Below are 21599 nucleotides of genomic sequence, written 5' to 3' on the forward strand. Positions count from 1 at the left end.
GGCAGCGGGGGCCGGCCAGCGCGGGGGCCGGGCTTAGGGCCGCCGGGAGGCAGAGGGCGCCCGCCGAGGGGAGGAGAGGCGGCGGCGGCGGCAGGGGAGGCGGCCGGGCGTCTGCCGCTAGCGGCTCCCGAGCCCGCCGTCGGCGGGCAGCATGGCCAGCGCGATGGAGGACCTGAGCAGCCGGGAGGCGCAGAGCGTCTGCGAGGCGCTGGGGCGCTACGAGGACACGCTGCGGGGCGTCGTCCGGGAGATCCACGGGGACATGCAGGTGTTCAAGCAGGGGGTGGGCCAGCAGGTGGAGGAGGTGCTGCGCCTCGCCAGCCCCCTGGCGCACTCCGTCTCCGAGCTGCAGCAGGAGAACCGGCGCCTGCGGGCGCAGCTGGAGCGCCTGTCTCGGCAGGTGGAGGCCCTCGGCCGGTCAGCGGGGCTGCCGCAGGAATGGGCGGACGAGGCGGCGGGGAGCCCCCCGGCCGCGGGGCCCGGCTCCCCGGGGCCGGGTTCGGCCAGCGGCAGGTTCTCCAGCCACGCCAAGCTAGCGGTCACCGGCCGGAGCCAGGTAAGCGCTGGCCGGGGCAGGGAGGCGGCGGAGGGCGGGCCCAGGGGGTGCGCGGGCCCAGGGGGTGCGCGGGCCCAGGGGGTGCGCGGGCCCAGGGGGTGCGCGGGCCGGGGCTTCACGGGTGCTGCCGGGCTCTGCGCTGGCGTGAGGGAGCGTGCAGGGGCACGGGGCTCCTCTCTTGCAGTGCAGGGTCAGGGGGCTTGTGGGAGGTGCTGTGGGAGGTGGTCTTGGCCCCGGTGCCACCTGGAGATGTTCCTGATTCTGGCACTGCTTGGTCAAACTGGGATCTTGGTTGGAGCGGTTGCAACCTGTCAGTTCAGCGTGGTTAGAGGTAAGAAGAGAAGCGGAGGCAGTCTCAGCTATCGATATACATATGTATGTGAATATCTGCGTATCCTTTCTGGCCTCGGTTCAGGGGGATCTGTGTGCCAGCGATGCTGTCTGCCAGTTGGCAAGCTCACAAAGGAGAACAGCTCAGCATATAGCGGGCAGTAACATGTTTTCCTAAGATAGTGACTTAGCATCCTGCAGCGCGACAGTTTTGCTGCGCAACCACTGTCCCGCACTGCTGCAGCTCATCCCTGAGAGGTGAGCCTCGCGCAAGCTGTCACGGTCTCCGTGACCTAAAGTAGCACAAACACGCACATTCCTCCCAGTGATAAAACTTTTTCTGCAGCGTAAATGGAGCCTTGTAACTCGGTGCATGGAAACCCCAGTTAGTGGGAAGCTCATCTGGCCCTGAGACGTTTTGTGTAATACTTTTTCTACGCGTCCGGCTCTGTGGAAAGAGTTGAGAGCGCCTGTACAATCCTTGACACCAGGAGGTGGCAGCCAGAAAATACACTGTGATTCAGTCACATAAAACTGTGCGATACTAGAGACTTGGCTTTCATAGATGACAGCCTATTTCGTGTAATCTTGGTTAAGCTGTGTCTTAAGGGGTCTTTAAGACTGTTGGAGCATGAAAAGCTGTCTGTGGTCCATCCAGGCTTTGGGGATGGAAAATAAAAGCTTGGAAATGAAACTCATTCAGAGTTAAATTGGTGGGAATGAGTGGAGAGTCTGTATCGCGTTACAGCCCTTTTCATTCCTACTGACTCAAGAATGGGAGCATAAGGCTTCCCACAGCTGGGCAAGTGAAAAGGTAAAGCTGCTGCTTGCTGCATTGTTCCAACATAGTCGTGGCAACTGCTGCCTTTTCCCCCACGTGGCAAAGGTAAGCAGCATACACATAACTTCGAGATCTGTTCCTTTTTGTTCCATGGAGCCAGCCACACTTGTTTGTATTGCAAGGAACAGAAGTGAGCTGAGTGACATGGAAGGGACAAGTGGATGTGGTCCCTCACACCATCTCACCTGCTCCATCACCGCTGCCGACATTGTAGTGTGTGCTTCATGCTCTGTGAAAAGTCTTGCATTGAGGTTACGGCAATATCCAGTTTTAGGTATCGGTCTGCGTTAAAGCACAGAACGAGATTTTGTTTGGATTGGAACCTTCCTGCTTTGCTTTGAGGGTTCAGAGACTATCACTTAAGTACTGATAGTTCTTCAGTGCCCTCCCAATGATTTTCCTCGGAAGGCTGGACAACTTCCCGAGTTAGCACAGCTGACCGAGAAGGAATTTCAGTACTGAGAACCACGGGAGATGCAGCAAGAGCTACACGCACCGAATGCATGCAGTGAAAACATGATTTTGTGGGTAAGGCTCTGATGTGGCTGTGCTCAAATGGTTAACGAGCAAGCCTTGGTCACTGCGCCGGTCACCAGCTTCTCTGGAGTGAAGAAAGTGTTCCCTCAGTGGCTTGCACTTTCTGGTTATATGACCAGAGCACTTGAAACAGAGTACCATAAATGGCACTGTGTATGTTTGCAGATAAGTGAGTACCTGTGATAAAATTGGTGACACTTCTAGCCTTAGTAAATACTTCTGTAAGTATGAGATATGAGGAGCAAATAACACTGACCTGGAAATAGTAGCAAATCAAGATGTGCTCTTTTTCTCCTGAAAAGATTTATTGGGCGAGTTCCTTTTTACTGTGTGGTCAATGCAGCGTTTATCCCAACAAAAGGCTGGGTTCTGTTGCCTTCAACATTTCTAGCAAAATGCTTGGGATAAGAGTTAAGACTATCTTTTACAGATTGGATTCTGGAGATTCTGAGTATCATCAGTGTATGAACCATTGTTTTCTAATATTGCTAGATTATTTTTCAAGGTAATTTGATTGAAAAAAGTGAAGCCAGGGAGTTCCAAGCATAGTTCAGAAGTAAGGACACAAATCTCATTTTAATTCTAATCTTCAGGCATTCTCTGCTATGTTGTCCTTGAAATCTGGTGTACAATAGTCTAAATGCTGATTTAGGTGGAATTTTAAATGGCCATTAGCCACTGTGATTTGGTGGTGAGTCTTCTTGGTATTTTGATGCCAAACTTGAATTTGGCTCTCTAACCAGGCCAGAATCTGAGAGCTGCTTTCGCAAAGGTGGAAAATGGGGTATGTTTGAAGAAGGAATTTTAAAGCAGGATCCCATGGCTGCACTACTGAGGATTTATCTCACTGAGCAGTTTGTTGCTGTTTGTCATCCTTTGCAGTCACTGAGGTCTCTCTCCTACCTGCCTGTGATTGTGAGAAAGGAAGAGTTTTGGCCTTTTTTGTTGATCAGATCTTACATTTTGGCAGGAGCTTTATCGCTTATGATCTTTCCATAGTGTTTGTCGTTGAGCGTGATGCCTTTGTGAACAGGGAGGACTAATAATACTGTAAGGGTGTTCAGCTTTTATACTGTCAGAAGAGTTTCTGTACAATGTGGACAGACTGCTGGACAGGCCGCTGCAGAGAACCTGCCTGCAGTAGTCAAAGCAGCAGAGGGACGAATACTGGCTGTGGCCACCTGGGAAGATCTAAACAAATATTCCCCACTGGTATCTCTTTGCAGTGACTTGAAGGCACCCAGCAGTTAGTCAACCTAGGAATAACCTAGGAGTAATTATGTGCCTGACACATAATGACCTGGGGTATTACAGGCAGGGAGATTAAGTGATCCAGCAGACACCTGGCATTATGTATTATGATTCTAAACCATCTCCACTCCTATATTTGATAAAGGAAGTCTGGTAGTTCCATTTCCTTCTTATTATTCTGTTACACTTCCCGCAAGTGTCCTTTTGGAGTGGTGACGTTCTGAGGTTGCCTTGATCCTTACCTAGATTATTTTTGTTGTTGTGGTTTGGTTTGTTTTAATTCACTGTGATATAGCCGTGGGCACCTGCTGAAGCTGCCAAGGTAGAATTGTTCCCCGCTGTCCATTTTTATCCAGCCTTGCTTCAGAAAAGGTTCTGTGAAAAGTACTTCTACTGTTTTTCGTCAGTGATTATTCCATGTACGAAAGCTTTCCTAATACGCTTATGGTGTTCAAGGCTTTTTCTTCAAGCTGCAGGGTCAGTTACAGATAGAGAATACTTGTGCTATCTGGTGAACAGTGGCTTTCTAGTAGAAGAATTAAGGGGTAAATGTGCAGTTCTTGCTGGCGTCTAGCAGCCTTGTTTGCATTTCCTCACACATTTCATCATTCCTCAGGTCTGATGTATCGATGATCTCTTTATATGCAAGGAACAGAGTATCAAATCTTGCCTTGCAGAAGTCAGTGGTGGTTTTGCTGTTCACCAAAGTCAAGCATCAGTTTAATCTGGCATGTGTAACAAGAGAGGGAGGTACCTCTCACAGATAAACAGCATTCCTAGATCCAATGATTTTTATCATGACCGTTTTGATAATTAGTGCTTTTATGAAATACTTTGGATGACCGAGATCTCCATTTGAGAGAGAGGAATCTCATTTGTCTGCCATTCTTCTACAATTTGACCTTGTTGCAGGCAAAAGCTTGAAGACATAACATACGTGCACCTTGGAGGCTCAGAGAGGAAATAAAAATTGTATTTCTTTTCTTTCTAATCTCATGATCTGGTGCTTACTCTTTCTGAATGCATGGGATTTTTCACTACTGGGTTACTGGCTGCTCATGGCTTGGATGGGTGCACTCTTTGCTGGGTGTCCAGGCCCGAAGAGTTGTGGTGAATGGAGTTAAATCCAGTTGGCAGCCAGTCACATGCAGTCTTCCCCAGGGCTCAGTACTGGGGCCAGTTCTGTTTAATATCTTTATCAATGATCTGGACGAGAGGATCAAGTGCACCCTCAGTAAGTCTGCAGACAAGACCAAGTTGGGCGGGAGTGTTATCTGCTGGAGGGCAGGAAGGCCCTACAGAGGGATCGGGACAGGCTGGATCGATGGGACGAGGCCAACTGTATGAGGTTCAACAGGGCTCAGTACTGGGTCCTGCACTTGGGTCACAACAACCCCATACAACGCTACAGGCTTAGGGAGGAGTGGCTGGAGAGCTGCCTGGCAGAAAAGGACCCGGGGGTGTTGGTTGACAGCCATCTGAATATGAGCCAGCAGTGTGCCCAGGTGGCCAAGAAGGCCAATAGCATCCTGGCTTGTGTCAGGAGTAGTGTGGCCAGCAGAACTAGGGAAGTGATTGCCCCCTTGTACTCGTCACTGGTGAGGCCACACCTTGAATACCGTGTTCAGTTTTGGGCCCCTGCCGTGGTTTAACCCCAGCCGGCAACTAAGCCCCACACAGCCGCTTGCTCACTCCCCCCTGGAGGGATGGGGGAGAGAATCAGAAGGGTAAAAGTGTAAAAACTCATGGGTTGAGATAAAGGCAGTTTAATAAGTAAAGCAAAAGCCATGCGCACAAGCAAAGCAACACAAGGAATTAATTTACTACTTCTCATGGGCAGGCAGGTGTGCAGCCATCTCCAGGACAGCAGGGCTCCATCACGCGTAACAGTTACTTGGGAAGACAAACGCCATCACTCTGAGTGTACCCCCCTTCCTTCTTCTCCCCCCAGCTTTATATGCTGAGCATGATGTCATATGGTATGGAATAGCCCTTTGGTCAGTTGGGGTCAGCTGTCCCGGCTGTGTCCCCTCCCAGCTTCTCGTGCACCCCCAGCCTGCTCGCTGGTGGGGTGGGGTGAGAGGCAGAAAAGGCCTTGACTCTGTGTAAGCACTTCTCAACAATAACGAAAACATCTCTGTGTTATCAACACTGTTTTCAGCACAAGTCCAAACCATAGCCCCATTCTAGCTACTATGAAGAAAATTAACTCTGTCCCAGCCAAAACCAGCACAGCCCCTCACTACAAGAAGGACATGGAGGTGCTGGAGCGTGTCCAAAGGAACAGCAATGAAGCTAATGAAGGGTCTAGAGCACAAGTCTGGTGAGGAGCAGCTGAGGGAACTGGCGTTGTTTAGCCTGGAGAAAAGGAGGCTCAGGGGAGGCTTTATCACTCTTCACTACGACCTCCCTTCAGGTAGTTGTAAGGTGGGGATCGGTCTCTTCTCCCAAGTAATAAGTGATGGGACAAGAGGAAGTGGCCTCCAGTTGTGCCAGGGGAGGTTTAGGCTGGATATTAGGAAAAATTTCGTCACCAAAACAGTTGTCAGGCCCTGGCCCAGGCTGCCCAGGGAAGTGGTTGAGTCGCCATCCCTGGAGGTGTTTAAAAGATGGGTGGATGTGGTGCTTAGGGACATGGTTTAGTGGTGGACTTGGCAGTGCTGGGTTACCAGTTGGACTCGATGATCTTAAAGGTCTTTTGCAACCTAACCGATTCTATGATTCTGTGATTTGCCTGGTTTATAGCAGCTTCCAGTTATGGATCTCCAACGTCTAACTTGTTTGCAATGAAGGAGGAATTACAGCAGCCCTACAACTATGGAAAGTATTATCACCCTACATTACATGGAGATTTCTGAGCTACAGAGAGATTAGTTCTAAGAGCAAGTCTGAGTAAGACATGCAAAACAGTAGTGTTAATTTTCTTTTCTTCAACTTCACTGGTTCCTCATCATGTTGTTGTTACATGAGTTGTGCAAATGAGTACTTCTCATTATTAAGCACAGATATAGGTACCTGACCCTCTGCTATTTACAATCTATGTAGCCAGCATTGGCAGAGGAAGTATTGTTACACGCTTGGCATCTCCAAACAAAATGGATTTTAAAGTACTTTAGCCTGACACTACTAAATGCATGGTAGAATCTGATCCCAGATCTTCCCAGTATTTTATCAGCACATCGGCCTTCCTCATCCTCCAGCCTGGTAGCAGTTTCTTCCCCAGCACTGTTAGCCAAAATGTGGTAATCAGGTTTGCATAAAATAGATCGATGCAGCACCTGTCACTGCATTAGGAAGCCAGTTCAGTGGGTAGGGTACTACACGATCTTTGCAATGACCACCTCATTTGACTGTTTTGCTCGCCCCCACCCCACTGGCTTATGAAGTAGATTCATGTTCACAGTCTACACAGGCATTTGACACATTCAGGTCATAATGGCTGACAGGAATGGCTAAACAGTTCTAACTGTATGCCATGGGTACGTTCTCGGGAGCTGCATTAGCTGTGCTTTATGTTTCAGTTCTCGATATGGCCAATAATTGTGACTAGGATCTCAGTTACACTAAATACAGCATTAAAAGTTCCGAACCACTGATTCTGTGTGGTTCGTGTAATTAATATTTGGTGTACTTTTCTCAAGTTAATCCTGGCAGCTAGTGATAACTGAATTTACTCACGCATAGTACCTTCTTCTTGACAAATATAAAAGTTTCAACATAATTTTATTTTCACAAATTAAAAGATCTGGATACAATGACACAGGTCCAGTTTAGGAGCAGTAAAGTCAGACTGTGTGTGTGTATGGAAGCATTCTCTGTGGGGATAGCAGGTGGTGTAAAAATGAAAAAATATTTTTGATTATCAGGAGAGACAAATGTTATTTTAAAGAAGTTGTTCTTCTGGTGATGTGTTGTGAAAAAAGTTTGCAGACTAGCTTTGCAAAAGAACTCATCGCTCCTTTCGGCCTAAGCTGACTGTCTAAAGAGTGCAGCTTTGTGGATGTGAGCTCTTCTGAAAACCTGCTGTAATGAAGCCTCTAAAAGGGAGGATCCCACAAAAATCATGGAGCCTGCGTAGCTGAACTGTAGTGCTTTTGCTTGTAAGGAAGTTTTAGATGCTGGGAAAGAGTGAGAAGTTCTGAAAGTTCCAACTTCCCCAATCTAGTTTATTTTCCTTTCTTCTTAAATAAGAAAGATAGAGGAAAATCAAAACAAAGCAAAAGTTCTCCTTGTTCAGACTGATACACTGAACTTCATCACGGATTTGATTTGTAGAGCTTGCAGTGTGTGCACCTAGTTGTGGCATGGACCTTCTAACTCCCAGCTATCTTGGGTGCACCTGAAGCCTTCACTGGGCATCGGTGGAAATCTGTCCGTCTTGTTAAGGGGGCTATAAGCAGCATTGTGCTAAAACATGGTGTTGTGCGTGGTTGGTTGTTTGAGTGGTGGTGGGTTTTTTTGTTGGTTTTTTTTTTTTTTTAAAAAAAAGCAGCCTCTCTTACACATTTTAGTGGTAAACAGACTAAGGAATGTCTTGGCTCATCGTGTAACCTCTGCACTCTTATCTAGTGGAGCATGTAAGTGCATGTATAGCCCCAGGAAAATCATTGACTTAGAAACCAGGCAAGAGATTGAAATGAAAGTTCCTGGCTGAGAAACCTTTAAAAGTCTTCTTTTCTGAGACTACATCTTCCACATTTTTGGGAAGTCTCCAGTCCTCTTCTGAAGTTTGTATTTTTGTTTGAAAACCATATCCAGGTGATTCTATCTCTTTTCCTCACCCAGCGTAGAAAAAAATGACATGAGAATCTGACCCCAGGTTAAAAAATAGTTTACAACCCAATATAATAAAATACACCATCCAAGCTGAGCCTTAAAGACGGTTCACAGTATCTCAATGTCTTGCCGCCATTCCTTTCTGTGCTTTATTGTAATATATCTTTGTAAGAAATCTGCTTACAAGGCAGTAGGTCCTCATCTTGAAGTCAGGTTAATGGGGTTTTACCACACTTTAATGGTTTCTCCAAATTATGCTGTAGTCTTGAAAAGCCTGGATACTGTGTGATCTGAGAACGTAGGGCCCAACCTTAAAGTCAAGAGAAAGGATTTTCCTCGACTTTAGTAGCATAGGCGTGTAGCTCCAGTTCTGCCACGTGCACCTGTGTTCCATGGAAATCCATTGGAGTCTGGCACTTAAATATCTAGGAGGATCAGAATCTAAGCCCGCAACTGTATACTCTGACAAAATTGTGTTGAGGCTGCCTTACTGTAATCTAATACCAGATAACAAATTCTTAGCAAGATCTCAGACCACAGTTACCAGGAGTTGACTGGGATTCGTACTTGAGGTAATGAAAGTTCTACTATCTCAAGTAATGGATGTTAAAACAGTCTGTGCGCTTTGCAGCATCTAACAAGATCTAACACTTTTAAAAAATCTCAAGGTGCGTTAACGTTGTTGTCTGGTGTTCTTAATTATGTTTGGATGTGTGCAAACAGATGCATGGTAAATAGCAGATGAGTTCCAAGAAACTACTTTTCTTGATTTATCTTGAACTGATCATATGGTTTCTGTATTTTACATGAGATATATTTTTCCAGCCTATAAATAACTTATTCTAATAATTTGTGATGAAACTATGGAATAAATAAGTAAAATCAAACCACCGGTTTGCTCTGTATTTCCTGTGTATGACAAGCAGAGACAAGTTAAGTTCTTACATGCATACACCTGCCTCTTTCCTTTTCTGTTATGTTCTGGTGTTTTTACACTTACCTGCAGTGTATCTTCAGTCTTTCTGTCTGTCCTTAAAAAAACAAAACAAAACTTGTTTGGATTGAGTTTATAAGTATTTTGGATTATGTTTATAAGGGCACATTGCAGATTTTTGTCTTTATTTATTCATAACGTTTTTGGCCGATCTAGTAGTTAGATATCTGTCTGGAATCAATTAAAACTTTTTCATGGACTTTGTGTTAGGGAACTTCACTCTGCTGCTTGTATATGCTGCTTCTTGGAAGCTGCATTTTTTTCATTGAAGTAATAGTGTGTCTGTGAAGCAGTTTCTTCTTTCTTTAGTTCCTGCAGCCAAAAATCACATAGTTCCTTGTGATTTTTTGCACATGCGCACGCACACACACGAACCAATCAAAAAAAAAAAAAAACCACCAAAAAAAATTCTTGGCTGATTTTTCTGGAATTAGTTGGCAAACATTATGGGAAAAATCGGTGCTTTTCACAGAAAAAAAAAATCCTTACAGAAGTTGCAGATTATAATGCGGCTGTAAAGTTCTAGGATCATATTTACTTTATGTAATGCTTTTACGTTATCAGAATGTCATTTTTTCTGTAGCAAACGGAAAAAAACCTGCAGAGCATTAAGCGTTTTATGCAATCTCAATCAATCCAGTATTGTGTGGAGTCTTCTGTTTCTCACCTTCACAGTGGATGGTGATACCTTTATCTAACAAAAGTGGAAGACCCCTCCCAGGGGCATGGGGTCTGTGAGGACAACTATGTGAGGACTGATACAAGTCCTGCATTGCCAGTGCTCGGTTTGCAGGTTTGGCTCTTGGGGTTAGAGAATTGTTCCCTTCTTGTATTGTGGTCACTAGCAGAAGGAAGACCTGTTCTCGGCAGGTGTTTCTGGATATTCTTCTAACTTTTGCTGCTGTTTGAAATTTAGCTCTTGTGTCTGTTGTCTGTTCTGGCAGAGTGTAGACCTGGATGACCGCCACAAACGGGAGTTTAGAAGAGTTTTTAGTTCTTCCATCATTGAAAATGGGCATCAGTCTTCATCAGGTAGGAACAGGGCATGAAATGAAGTAGCGCTACTTGTAAAATACCCGATCCTGGCAGTCATAGAGCAGCTCTCGCATGTTGGAAGCATAGAATCTGCCATGGTTTCAGCATGGATATTGTACTGTGGCACTGATACCGTTTAACTTTATTTCCTGATTAGGAGTTTAACTTTTAAACTTTAACTTTATTGTTAAGCATGCACTATGGTGTTTCATAAATTAGAGACTATTACTGTCACATTGTCTTGGGGCACTAGTGATAATAAGGCCAGCTATTCTGGGTGCCATTGTAGCTTTGCATCCCAAAGCACTTTGCAAACTACCTGTCCGCTTCCATCATCCTTCAGTGGAGGAAGGCCTTACTATCTCCATTTTAGAGAAAACAGAGGCACACAGCGTTTCATAAAACCATGAAAAGAACAAGAATGCTGACTCCTAAACCATGGCAGGCGTTTGGGGTGGGGGCTGCACAGAGGAAGAGAAGGAGCTTACCGAATGCAGGTGCTAGTAGATTAATGACCCGAAGAAGTTGTTCTTGCTGAGATTCATGTGGGACAGGTATGATTGCTGCAAGGATCACTTACACTAGGGTTGTTTCTGCAGCGTGCTGTAAATGGTAGAACGTCCCACAGGGACTCCACTAGGTGGAGTAATTCCAGTGACTTGTGGCACGAAGTTGTTGCATGGAAATTGGTTTGTAATTTTGTTACAAATCTGAAAATAAATTTACTTCCTCTCTGCTTTTCTTTCTATTCACTAGGTCAGGCAAAAGCCTCCCAGGAACTAACCTCTTTTCACATGTCAGACTCTTCCCCTGAAGCCCATGCCCCAGCAGTCACCTTACAGATGCCCCACCTTCCCGTTACTGCAGTAACCAGGATATCAGAGAAGTTTTCAGGAGAAACCATCTGTTCAACAGGAACAACTAATGCGTCTGCTGGCCTGCTGGGACAGAGCAAGAGCAAAAATGCGATGGCAGTGAAAACTTCCAACCAGTCAGGTAAAAGAGACAAAAATAATTTGTTTGCTGAAACTGTGTCCCATTTCTTTTCTTCAAGAAACTGGTGCTGGGGGGATTGTCCTGTGACTTAGTGGTAATTATGAAACCTCACTTCTAGGGCTACATATCCCATGGTGGGACACTCCGATTTAGAATATCGGGGGTCCTGGGTGGAGCCTTAGGCTCTAATGTCACATCTGCTGAGAATTTTTGCTGCCTAATATAGTTGAGTTCATAGTGCAGCCTATCTTCTAGCACAGTTACTGAATAAGGATCTCTTCAACGTGGCCAGCTATTTTAATGAAATTTGCAGGAGTTTTTAGTGCTTTGAGACCTGAGGCCCCTTGAGAAGTTAGACAGATGTTTGGCTAACGGGTTCGACAGTCATTTGGAGGGAGGAATGACCAACAGCAGACTGACACATATACACAAGTCAGAGTGATTGCAGAATCTGATTTATATCTAAATTGAGTTTAAAAAAAATCTCACTGAAGTTATTCATCTTTGAGCTGTATTTCGTATACATTTAGTGATAGTGACACTTACAGATCAGACTATATACATGGGTCAGAAATTACAGAGAGAGACGGGATGGAATTGCCAGCAAGAGATAGGGATTATTTGCAGATTATTCTTTCAACTTTTATCTTATTAAAGCTAAGAATGTAGCAAAGCCTCCTTTGTCTTTTTTTCTGGTATTTCAGTGAAGACCTGGAATTCAAGTACAGTGAGAACGACGAGTTCATCTGCCACTGGAGGTGAGTGTTCCTATCAGCCTGTCCTTACGCAACACAAATTGAGAAGGGTTCCATGCTCCGTGTCTGGCCGATTCAGATGTGAGCATGTAGTTTCGATTAGTAGGTACACATATTAAAATTGCTAACAGGACTGCATGCAGATTCATTTTCCCAGGTATCATGGAAACTTGTTCCTCTGTATCAGATTCTCAGTCAGTTCCAAGCGAGGGGTACTTATCCTTATTTGCACAGTGGTGTACATATCTACTGTTAGGCAATCCCTGCAGCGGAAACAATAGGTGCCAGAAAAGCGTGGCAGAACAGACAGTTTGAGCGGTGAAGATTTCAGCTGACCAAGCGAAAACTGCGACTGAGCGCAAGGTAACAGCAGTTGGAAAGTGGCGGGCCCACCCTATGGATGTTGAAGCAAATTCCTTTGAGCAGAATAGCAATAAGTAGCCTCCTTCATATATGAATGTGTCAAACGACAAAATGCCTTAAAGATTTTCGATTTCAGTCGAAATAGATGAGTTGAGCTCTATCCAAAAGTACTTCTGATTGATGTCACCAAGCTGTTACTGTCTGCACAATGTACTGGCATTTCACAGTGGTCTCAAGTGTCAGTTTAGCAAAGATGTAGCTCATCCAGAATAGGAATCACACTCCTACTCAGCTTAAAACCTCTGAGATTTGCACAAATATCTGGCAATTGTTTGTTGATCCAGTTGATCTGGATCCCTTCTATAAGCAGTGGGGTGAGTTCAGCATTTTCAGAGAGTGATTTGGACAGGGATCAGGTTGGATTGCTTCTAAGATGCCAGTCTTTCTTCTTTGTGTATAGAAGGAGCCTTCAATAAATGATCAACAAGTTTTGGCTTTAGTGTGTTAAAACTAGGCAAGCCACTCCGTTGTTCTGCATTTCCAGAGCGTAACTGGAGTCCAGAGCTGGGCTCTAAGGGGCAAAGCACAAAAGGTAGAACCTCAGGGGTGGGGGGAAGAAGATGCAAAGTTGGTTTTAAGCCACCTTTACAACCTTTGGAGTCTGCTCTACTTTACAAACTAAAACTTTTCCTGGTGGAAATTAGGTAATTTAAATTATGCTCTCAATCGCGGCAGACTTCTCAGGACTCCTTATGTCTGCCAGAATGACTGTTGTAAGCTGAGCTGTAGCACCATTTCTTCCTTTCACTGAAATGTCCGTAGCAGTGTGCCCTCTTCCGAGGTTTGCACAAGGGCCTGAAATGATCCAGCCTTCCCAAGGCAGTTTTGTCAAAGGCATCCTCTCACAGCCCTTTCTGGTATGTTTACACCATCCTTGCTGCAGTGCAACAATTTTGCAGAGGGACCGAACCCCTGGGGAAAATCCCTCCCCAGCTCGTTAGCTCATACTGGAAGTTAGACAGAGGCCTGCAGCTTTTCACTGTGGTGAGTAAAAATCAACGCGTGGCTATCTATCAGGAAATGGTTTGAAAACATATGAGGAAAGGAGATAAAAGAAGTTTCTGCCCTGATGCATCTTGTTTTTCCTGCTTTTATACAGAGAATACCACTGCTGTCACTAAGTCTGTCTCAACTGTGAGCTATGGGACGAGTAGTGGAACCAAAACTGGTGAAAGGTATGCATTTTTCTTGACGTTTTGTTAGGCCATTGTGGTCAGTACAGTCTCGAGGGACAGGTATTCTGCTGACTTGAAGAACAGGCGAGTCCCAGATGCTGTATTTTAAGCCCATCAAAGGTGGTGAGCTTTCCCGAGGGCTAAGTGGAACAGAGATGGGAAGGGATACAAATCTTTTGTAGAGCAGTTTAAAGCAGACCTAATTGTGGTTTTCGGCATTGTTACAGTGTTAGTCGGTAAAACTCTCAGTGCCAGCAGTGGATTTTTGTTAGGAGGAGCAAGTTGTCAGGCCCTTTGAAAACACTTTTAAAAATACTCAGCTGTGTCGAAATTTGTACTTTGGGCTTATTTTTGGAAACCAACATATGACTGCTGTCAAACATCCTTAGTTTGGCTAGCCTAGAGTTTAGTTTGTAGTTAAGTGCCTTGTTGAGGACTGAGGACTACTACACATTCTTGATTAACTCAGAGCTGCAGTTGCTTAGTGTAGGATTACATGGTATCACAATTACTACTGGCATATCCAGGCATCGTCAGCATGCGAAATATCCATCAAGAAAAATGGGAGGGCAGCCAATTTAAATCTCTTAAATTGGGCTTGCATCTGCCTTGAAAATTATCCCAATTTTGGCATTACATTTCTCTGAGTTAGTTCCAACATCAGCACTTCGATATTTGAGTCATGATACGCTAAGCACCCTAGAGAACTTGCTGTCAGATCTGGCATCCGTCTGTGCCAGAAATGGATGTGTGACACTGATGTCCCTGCTCTTTGCCTCAGTTTCCCCACCTCTGTCATGGGGAACATTTCCAAATGCGATGTGTGGCTTACTTCATTAATGCTGATGAAGTGGTTTTATGGCTCAAATAAACGCAAATTAGAATATAATCCTATATTTCTTGATCAAATTACCAGCTTGCAGTCAGTGAAGCAACACTGACATGAGTTCAGGATTCTGTGCGCTATAAGTAAAAATTTCAAAAGTACTGCCTGAATTACTCTTCAAGTTCCATTTTTAAAATGACTTACCCTCCAGGCACCCCGAAGTTGGAAAGTAAAGGGATTTAGTGCTCCTATGTGCCCACAACTCTTTTTTTTCTTTTCTTTTTTTCTTTTTTCTTAAAGGTGTTTAATTGCTGTTCTACTCAGCGCTATAAAGCATTTGTGACTTGGCCAGCTATGTCTCATTTGTGAAAGTACCTTAGACTCTTCTGTGCTTAAGTGCTGTTGTCTGTCAATAAAACTTTAACTTAAATTGCTTTTGACTCATTCAAGTCCTCTTGAAATGTCTGTTTTGGGAGGTTTAGAGTAGGGAACAGTTGGACCTTTATGCTGACTCCTGGCACTGCAGTTACTTTTTTGTTTAACCACATACTTTTCATGTTATGTTTCTCCAGTGCCACTGAGAGTTACTGTGATGTGACCCCCAGCTCTCGCTCCTCTCCTCCCACTGTACATCGCCCAGTTGAAAGGAGGCGGGAACTGGTGCGGTCTCAGACGCTCCCACGGACTTCAGGAGCACAGGCCAGGAAAGCGCTTTTCGAGAAACTTGAACACGATGGTGGAAAGTACGTCACACCCATTGTCTCCAGAATGGGTTTCTTAATGGGAAACTAATTTGACAGTTATTACCAACAGAGGACAGCTGGGTGGGAGGACTCTCTCAATGTAGGATTTTGAGCTAAGGGACAATACGAGGTCACGTATAGCTTCGCTGACTTCACAGACCGAGCCCTGGAAGTTCACAGCTACAGATTCCTCTGGCTTTGGAGTTGTTCAGCTGAAGAAGCAGGTGCCTTTTATCAGGAAAGAGTGCTGTGAAAGCTGCCTTCTCTGTCATTATAATATATAGTGGGAATATAGTGACTTTCTATTGCCATTCATTAAGGACCAAAAGCATGGACTGTTCTTTATGCACCATGATGGGGGTATGATTTAAATAGAAGAGGGCTTGGAATCCTGGCTTTAGTGAAATGAAAATGAGTTTTTCTTTCAGGACCAACAAGTTGAAGTTTCAGCAAAGTGTTTCTCAAATATCACCTGGGCAGGGGCTGACCTGGGCAAGGTTGCATAGATGTTGCTGACATGTAGGTTTAAGTTTTTCTAGAATGTAATTTAATCTCATCTCTGTTAATTTTCCAGGGGAAGAGGAGAATCCAGAGCTAAGCTGAAGAGGTCACAGAGTTTTGCGGTTGCCAGCGCTAGCAGCATTAAACAAATTCTTTTAGACTGGTGTCGCTCAAAAACCATAGGATACAAGGTGAAGACATGCTAGCACTTTCATCTCTCTCTTTTTCAGGAGAATTTGCCAAAAAAGCGTACTCAAAAAGTGAATGTAAAACATGCTAGACAATGAGTTAACTTCCTCAGGGTCATCATGTGTTGTGTGGGTAGCGCAAACATCGCGGTTTGCACGGGCAGCACTTCAAGACAGTCAGTGATTGCACGAGTGAGATTCTGTATGTCTGTCAAAGCAATGCATTAGGGTTTGTCTGAAAGCCTACGTTTTTGTGCGTATGGATATAGACTTCAGTATACACTCACACATTTTTTTTCTTAGTAGCAGGCTGTGATTTTTGCATTCTCATTATGTATGGCAAGATCTGAATAACATTTTGCCAGTACATGAAGAGTATGGCCCTTTTGCTACACAGCAGACCAAAGTGCTCTCTACTGGTATTAGACAAGTGAATCTGCAGTAAATGGTTGAGGTTGAATCACACGGTGTTAGTGAGCTAATTTCTTTGAGGTAACATAAAATAAAAGAATAGCTAAATTATAGAATATTATAATAGCTAGAATAATATAATATTATAGAATAATAGAATAGCTAAAAGAATTCAGCAGCTGAGGTTTTAGTAATTTTACCTGGCCTTAAACTGCAGTTGCCAAGGCAATTTCCAGGAGAAAGAGAAATTTTTTTCCTAGGTTTTTTTTTTTTTTTGTGTAACATGTATTTCAATGTTATTGTAAAATGTGCATTATTATTGCTGAACTCTAAATTGCAGTATACATAAGCAGAACTAGTGAAAATTACTGTTAGTTGCTAACCAGAAAAACTGGGGCTTGAATTTTATACGATGGGAAAGGAGCACGAGACAAGAGCCCAAATATTTTCCTTTTCACTGTGGCAGTTGAAAGTAACAATAAGCATTTGTTCTAAGGATCAGGTTTTGCAGTAGGCATAATTCTTCCTATATGTCTACTTACCTGTGTGTAAACAGGCATTGAATTGGGTGTTACTGAAAAGCAAAGCAAGCAAGCGTAGTATTTATCTACTGTTATTCACAGCCACAAAATGAACCGTTCTTCAATTATAAATACTTCACAGGGACGAGCAGTGCCCTGTTTCTGCAGATACTGAGTGGGTGCATTGGGCCTGCTCTGGAGCTCACCAACGTTGACAAGATTCTTCCCAGTATTTTCAGTGGGCTTCGGATCAGGGACCTTGACCCTGTGTCTGCTTTGCGTCTGGGCATTTCAGGCAAAAGGCTTTCATTGCTGAGCATGCCATTTTTTCTCAGAATACAAATAATATGTAATGGATATACAACGAGGGGAAGAAAAACATAAAGCCTGTGCTCTGTTGCATTGGTTGGTGGGAGAGAAGGACAGAAAACTGCAGTGAGCAAAAGCAGCTGCTCCTCCCTGTTCCCCCGTGCTGCATTAACATGTGTGGTTTTTTCATCATGACAGCACATTGATCTCCAGAACTTCTCCTCAAGCTGGAACGATGGGATGGCATTCTGTGCTCTTGTGCATTCTTTCTTTCCTGAAGCTTTTGATTATAATAAGCTTGACCCAGCTAATCGCAAGCAGAACTTTGAGCTGGCCTTCACCACGGCTGAGTGAGTATCACATTAGATGTCTGTGAAGTGCTTCCAGTTCAAGTCTAATGCAGCTGGGCAGCAGTGAAGAGTTTAATCATTCTTCTTGTAGATTCTATATCACTAGCTTAACCTGTGTCATGCCAGAAAAGATAATAAAGCTCTGCATAGAGAATGCATAGAACAGGAGACTTGGCAGTCGGAAATCAGAGGTGGTTTTACCAGGCACAGGATAATTCAGTGGAGTCCTGCGAACACGGGTCTTTCACAGTCTTCAGGCAGTACTTGAATTCTGCTTTCTCACCTCTGTGATTCTCACCAGCCTTAGCACTGACACACTGAACTTGAGAAATCAGCCCGAGTTATGCTTGGGCAGAAGAGGAAAAAACCCTACTTCTCTCTGTGTTTGTTTTTTAGGTTTTTTTTATTATTATTTTATTCTTGAAGTAATGAATGATTCTTAATGAATTTGCTGATACGAATCATAAAAACGAAATTTGAGTTCATAGAGCACAAGGCATCCAATGTTTACTGACAGTCCATAGGAACTGGACATACAACTTCTAGTTTCTTAGCCAATCCCACCTGCTTCATACTTAATTTGAATTTGAGGCATGTTAATATATCCATCCAGCCTCTCTGGAAAAAAATGTGACCCCTGAACGGCAGGGAGCAAGTAGGTTAACTTTTGGAATTGGGTTTTGTGGGAGGGTTGACCTCTGTCTGTATGTTGCTTTGGTTGAACAAGAATGAAGGTTGAATTCAGTGTAAGCAGGGTTAGATGAAGGCCGAGAGCTTTTCAATATCTCAACCTGGTAACTGCATTTTTGTAAAATGGACAGAGTTAATACCCTCAGCCACGCTGTCCTGAGCCTTTTTGATGCAGTGTACCAGGCAGTTAAATGATAACTTGCTTGTTAAGCTCATTATGAACTTGTCAGCTAGAAATAGTAACTTTTTGGACCCAGTATCAACATGATTCTTGCTGTTTTGTGTGACTTGTGTAACAGTAAGAACACTCCACGTGGTACGCAGCTGGGTTTGGTACACTCTTTCCGAATACTAACAGGATGTGGGGATACATGGCTAAAGTTTCCTGCAGCTTCTGATAAAGCTTCAAACACTGATACCACCACACTGAAGCTCTGGGGTTCTTTCAGAGTGCTTTTTTTAAAAAAAAAAATTAAAGCAATAACTTACAGAACTGGATTTGCTATTTGCTGTTCCAGAGAAAAGCTTTGAAAATTCTTAGCATGATGTTGGCTCTCCTTATTACAGCCCCTAGCAAAGGAATTCGTTTGGGAATTGCAAGGTTTTTATACACACACATATATGTATATATAAAAAACTTTGTTGCTTGTCAGTGAGTTGAAAGAGATTCTATGATGCTTTTAGGTGGTTGATCTCTAAAGTAAAACTATCCACAACTCTCAAAGGAAAGCTGCAGTGTTTTTGTATCTCAGGTTATGTATAACCATGAGTATAGGGGAGAACAGTAAGAAACATTAGGTAAGAGTTATCTACAGAAATGACTACTTCATAGCTGTGATTGCCTTTAAACTAACTGTTCTCTTCTAGCGCCAGGAAAGGCTCTTCTCTGGTATTGCTGTTCACCCCAGTACGAGCTCTGCTGATCAAACTGCTTCCTGCCCTTGGGATTTTTCATCCCAGGCCTCAGCAGATCTGTTTCTTTCTGCTGGTCCAGATCTCAGTCAGGCTCCTGTTCTCCAACCTGATCATCTGAGATTGTTGCCCAAGTCACTCACACCTTGAAGACAGGGAGGTGGTGGAGAACAATCCACAGCCACGTGGGCCCTCATTGGCACATCTCATCTTTTCTCATGTTTTCCCATTCTTTTGGAGCTTCCTATATAATGACCAGAAAAACTCATGATTTGCAAACTCGCATGACCCTGCTGACTGAGACTTGGGCAGAGGAACGTGAGACTGGGCTATACGCTACAGATATCAGGGATGTGAATGGCAGTCAGTGGGGAAAAAAAAAACAACCTATAGGGCTTTGGATCAGATCCCAGTATAGAGGAAGAGAGGGAAAGAACAGGAATATTCCGTGGTCGCAAAAATAACTATCTCCAACCTGAGCCTGACCGTTTCATTGTGAAATGAAATGTTGCTGATAAACCTCAGAATTTCTTAAATGCCTCAGTAATGCTCAAATCAGAGCAGCAAATGAATCTTGGAAGTAGTTGCAGGCCTTAGATTTAACTCTTGATTTGCTGTCTCTCTTTTATTATTACTACAGGAAAATGGCTCACTGCGATCGTCTGATAGAAGTGGATGACATGATGGTGATGGGTCGCAAGCCAGATCCCATGTGCGTTTTCACCTATGTCCAGTCTCTATACAATCATCTACGACGCTTTGAATAAAATCAACACCTCTCCAGCCGGAAGGGTCGAGTACAGTATGCTAATGGGAAGAGTGACATTTTGCAAATGGAACGCAGTGTTATTTCTTGCTTTTTACTGTCCCTTTGCTTACACGTTCAACTGCGTGGCTGGCTGACTGAAGTGTTGCTGAGCAGCGCCCCGAAGTGTTGATCACATCAGCATGTCAGTAATACAGAAATATGTTTGAAAAAGACAAAAAAACATAGGGAAAGGCAAATGCTGTCATTTTGGTGCTAGTAGTAGGTTGGATTTTTAATATTCTTGTGTTTAAAGATCACAGGAAGCTAATTTGCTGCTCCTGTCTCTGTTAGGCTGGGGACACGGCTTTATGCAGTGACAGGTAACTCTGCTACAAAGCTGTTCCCTCTTAAAATGCAGGTAAAACTCCAGAAGATAGCACCTTCAATTCCACTTCTCTGTTGAGCATAGCATAAAAGAAATAGCAGATGGACAAGGAGAATTCCATTTCGCAAATAATAACCTAGAGTATTCAACGCCTAGGGCAATATTGCCTTTCCTCCAACCCTACCCCCCCAACTCCGGCATACACGCGCACACACACGCAGCGCACACAGGCATTCTTCTGTTCTCTTAAAACAAAGAGAACATCGCTTCTTAACCGCTGACTGCGGCCACAGACAACGACCATGTTACACAACAGCATTCGTCTGTAATGGTCAGATGTAAAGCAAGTTGCTTAGAGGCTTGCTAAAGCCTCTGCTGGCAGTCCTGGATTAATTTCTTGATCATGAAGAATAGCAACAGCTGGGGGTGTTCTGTGTATGAGATGGTGTGTTTGCATGATTTAGGATTACAGGAAAGGGGGAGCGAGCAAGGTACAAAATCCGCTGAAGGATTTTGCTGTAATAGAAGCAAGCCTGTAGCGTGCTTTGACCCGGGCTCTGGGGGAGAGCAACTCTCCAGCGTGGACAGGAACGAAGCCTTTGCGGCTTGCTCGGTCCTCGTGCTGACTCCGAGGTGGGCAGGCAACATGCCAAAGAAGTATGAAAGACAGGAGAGTTTTGAAGTGCCGTTTTCAGTTAAATTAGCGTTGAAACCACCCCACAGTGGGATTTTCCAGATTTACTGGGCAAAAAGGTCGTGTGTCACCCTTTCAGGTTTTTGTTGGGTAAATCAACAGAGCTTTGTTTTCACAGTGAATGTTAAAAACAACCACTAAAAAAGTATACTTTAAAAAAAAAAGCCTTTTAAAATTATTTCTTCCCTAAGAACAGGCTCATAGAACGTAAAAACTGAAAGCCACAGGCCCTCTGTTCATGCTAGAGAATGTTTTTTAACCTGCATTTGTGCTTTTTGTAGATATTTATAAAGGTGACTTTGGTTCTGTATTGATGACCGTTTATAATAAAATATGTCAAACGCTCTTCAGCTTTACTGCTTCTCTGCAGCGTGAAGTGAGAGAAAACAAAGTAAAATCAGTGACAAGAACCCAGAGCTTTTGCTTAGATTTCTGTTCTGGTCATGATGCTGTGTGCTCTGAATTTCAGTTTAAAAAAAGTACAGAAGTTCACTGACATTAGGAATAGGATTTTAGTTCTAGTGAAGATTACTTAGAGAAACCATGACTTGTAGGATTAAATGGAGAAACCAGGCCCCAAAGGCCCTGAACCCACTCGGGCACGGTCGCCATCAGCGTCCTGACAGTGCCTGCAGCTGCGCTGCGGCCGGGG

General features: G+C 44.1%; 1 protein-coding gene across 1 annotated transcript; it reads left to right on the top strand.

Annotated features, from left to right (window-relative positions):
* Nucleotide 1: 1 nt before the first annotated feature.
* On the top strand, nucleotides 2-21293 carry SMTNL2 (smoothelin like 2). The gene is made up of 9 exons (XM_087751995.1): nucleotides 2-556; nucleotides 10230-10317; nucleotides 11077-11316; nucleotides 12021-12074; nucleotides 13594-13669; nucleotides 15068-15238; nucleotides 15813-15930; nucleotides 17367-17518; nucleotides 19761-21293. The coding sequence occupies exons 1-9, from the start codon at nucleotides 152-154 to the stop codon at nucleotides 19885-19887; spliced, it is 1431 nt and encodes a 476-aa protein (XP_087608121.1). The 5' UTR covers nucleotides 2-151; the 3' UTR covers nucleotides 19888-21293.
* The last annotated feature ends 306 nt before the right edge of the window (nucleotides 21294-21599 follow it).

Source organism: Nipponia nippon, unplaced genomic scaffold (assembly GCF_047370975.1).
Source record: "Nipponia nippon isolate SJK-2023a ecotype South Korea unplaced genomic scaffold, ASM4737097v1 scaffold_15, whole genome shotgun sequence".
NCBI lineage: Eukaryota > Metazoa > Chordata > Aves > Pelecaniformes > Threskiornithidae > Nipponia > Nipponia nippon.